General features: G+C 42.1%; 1 protein-coding gene across 1 annotated transcript in view; it reads right to left on the bottom strand.

Moving 5' to 3' along the window:
- LOC104164529 (cyclin-dependent kinase 8-like) overlaps positions 1–1,427 on the bottom strand; it is a gene marked incomplete at its 3' end in the record, with an annotated part of 41,905 nt that extends 40,478 nt beyond the window's left edge. Inside the window, exon 1 of the mRNA XM_009703881.1 lies at positions 1,384–1,427. Within this exon, the coding sequence (XP_009702183.1) occupies positions 1,384–1,427 (44 nt within the window). The remainder of the gene's footprint in view (positions 1–1,383) is intronic.
- Between the last annotated feature and the right edge of the window lie 952 nt (positions 1,428–2,379).

The following is a 2,379-nucleotide window of genomic DNA, read 5'->3' as shown; positions in this document are numbered from 1 at the left end:
GGGAAAGGAGTAGGGAGGACAACAACAGAAGGCATTAAAAAGCCTCCATATAATAAAACCCTAAAACTTCCCAATGCTGAGCACAACCTCATACATGGCCAAGACAAGGTGTGAGCAGGGAACAGTAATTCCCTATTTCTCACCTCACAGGAAAACAAGTTCCATGAAGCCCGAAAACAAGAAACCATTATGGCATTAAGCACGTCATTGAACTGTGCAACTCATGATGACAGGATATTATAGGGATCAAAAGTATAAACAGATTTAAAATCAAATTATACAAATTTATGGTGGATAAAGGAGTTGTGGACCACTCCGTGAGCAGCTACTGAACGTAACCCCCCCAATCTCCTTTCCAGCACAGAGATTTCCTATGCTGCTGATACAAAAAGATACGAGGAAATCTTCTCAGCTAAAAATCATTTCACCCTCTACCTGCCTTACCGAGCAATGGCTCGCAGCTGTTACTGCATACAAATACGAAGCAGAACGGATTGGACTAGAGGTTATTCTCATTGCCCTATGGGTTCACCTACTTGGTTTTCGAGATGTTTGGAGAGATCCCTGCTTCGTGAGAAATGCTATCGCACAACCGCTACTGTTACAAGCGTTACCACCGCCAAAATACGGAGCAAAATGGGTCAGACTAAAGGTTATTCTCATCACCCTGTTGCTTATCTGCTTAGATTTCAAGGTATTCGAAGGAGAATTCAGTATAAGAAGAAGTGCCACCATTCAACTCGTATTACTACAAGCATTTCTGGTAGCAGCATCTACAATGAAGCCTGCCTTACATTTAAGACCATACAACTATGTTTAAATGGTCATATTTTTGCCAAATTAAGTCTGGACTAAAATTTTCCCTACCAGATGGCAGACTTTCTCTGGAAATCTTTAGAAAAAAAAACAACTTCAGCTGTTCCCCAGAACAAAACTAGAAGAACACGCTTTCAGCCGTGTATGTTAACTCTTCTACAATCACTGCTTTAACGCTGAAGTTTCACAGGGTGGGCTGAGAACATCCCATTTGGTCTCCTCAAAACAATGGATGAAATAAGAAGTCTGAAAATTAATCTTCTCGTGTTCCAAGGGAGTTAGAGAGTTGAAATGCCGCGATGCCATGCCCAGCCTTGCTCTGCCCTTGAGCAGCCCACGAGCACCGAGTGGCCTCTGCCCCGTCCTCAACCTACCCGAGCAGTTTAGGGGAAATACAACCGTGGCAAAAAAAGGGGAAAAAAATTACAATTTAGCGATAAAGCACATTTTTAGCACCACACTATGCTCTCCTCCAAAACCTGAGAAAATAACCAAAGACTTCCAAGGCTTAAATTCTCTGAATTGTGCACGCACAGTTGCAATACAAAGTAATAAACCAATTCCTACCCTTCTCCACCATCTGTTCCACACTGAGGCCGGTGACACACCATGGTTACCCATTACACCATTAGTACAGCTTTTCCATCAACAGAAGTAGGAAAATCCTACTTCTACCTTTGAGCCAAGCAAGATTTTCTTTACAAAACTTACTGTAGTTCCTTGGGAGCCATGGGAACTGGGGGAATAGTTTTTAAAGGGAGAGATAAGAGTTTACAAAAGTTATAAAGTCAAAAGAAAGGGCAAAGTGACCAAGCTTATTTCACACAAACTTCCAAAAGTATTTTGTAAATAGTCTGTTTAGAATCATAACACATATGCCCATAATTATGAGCAATTTCCTTCTCTGAAGACAAAGAGATGTTCAATGACAAGAGGGAAAAAGCGAACGATACGGAAAAAAAACAGGGGGAAAAAAAACCCTGTTTATAAAGAACTTTCTCAGCCAACTGTAGGTAACAAAATTGCCCACTTAGCAGCTTGCATTTTAAGGGCACAGTAAGACTCAAAGCGTAACTCAACCACATTTCTTCCTTCTGACAGAGAGGTCCTGTTGGGAAAATCTGTCCACTTTCTCTGCTGCCCGGCAATGGGACGTCGGTAAGTAACGCCAGCAGCCCCTCCACCTACCAGCAGGCTTAGAAAAGCTGGTCGATCTGCAAACTTATTTTCATAGCAATATATTCCTACTTTCTTGCACTTCAGGAGGCTGGCATCTTCAACGCAGTAATACTCCCTGCTAGTAACAGGCAGTCGTGAGAGCGGTAAGAACAAGAAAACTCGCTTCACACACGGCCGCTGGAAATCGCAGTGGCTATTGTAGTCATGTACAAACTACACAACCTTGTGTAAAAACCTCATTTCCTCACAGGGACAACATTAACATCAGAGGCATCAATCTGAAAAAGAGCAGCAGCTGCAACATCACTTCCAGTGGACTTTAATGATAAGAACAGATAAATACACCTGCAAAATCACCATAAGGGAGAGTAACTATCTAGTCTT

This window comes from Cariama cristata, unplaced genomic scaffold (genome assembly GCF_000690535.1).
Source record: "Cariama cristata isolate BGI_N322 unplaced genomic scaffold, ASM69053v1 scaffold11137, whole genome shotgun sequence".
Lineage (NCBI taxonomy): Eukaryota > Metazoa > Chordata > Aves > Cariamiformes > Cariamidae > Cariama > Cariama cristata.
This window is presented reverse-complemented; position numbering and strand designations above follow the sequence as displayed.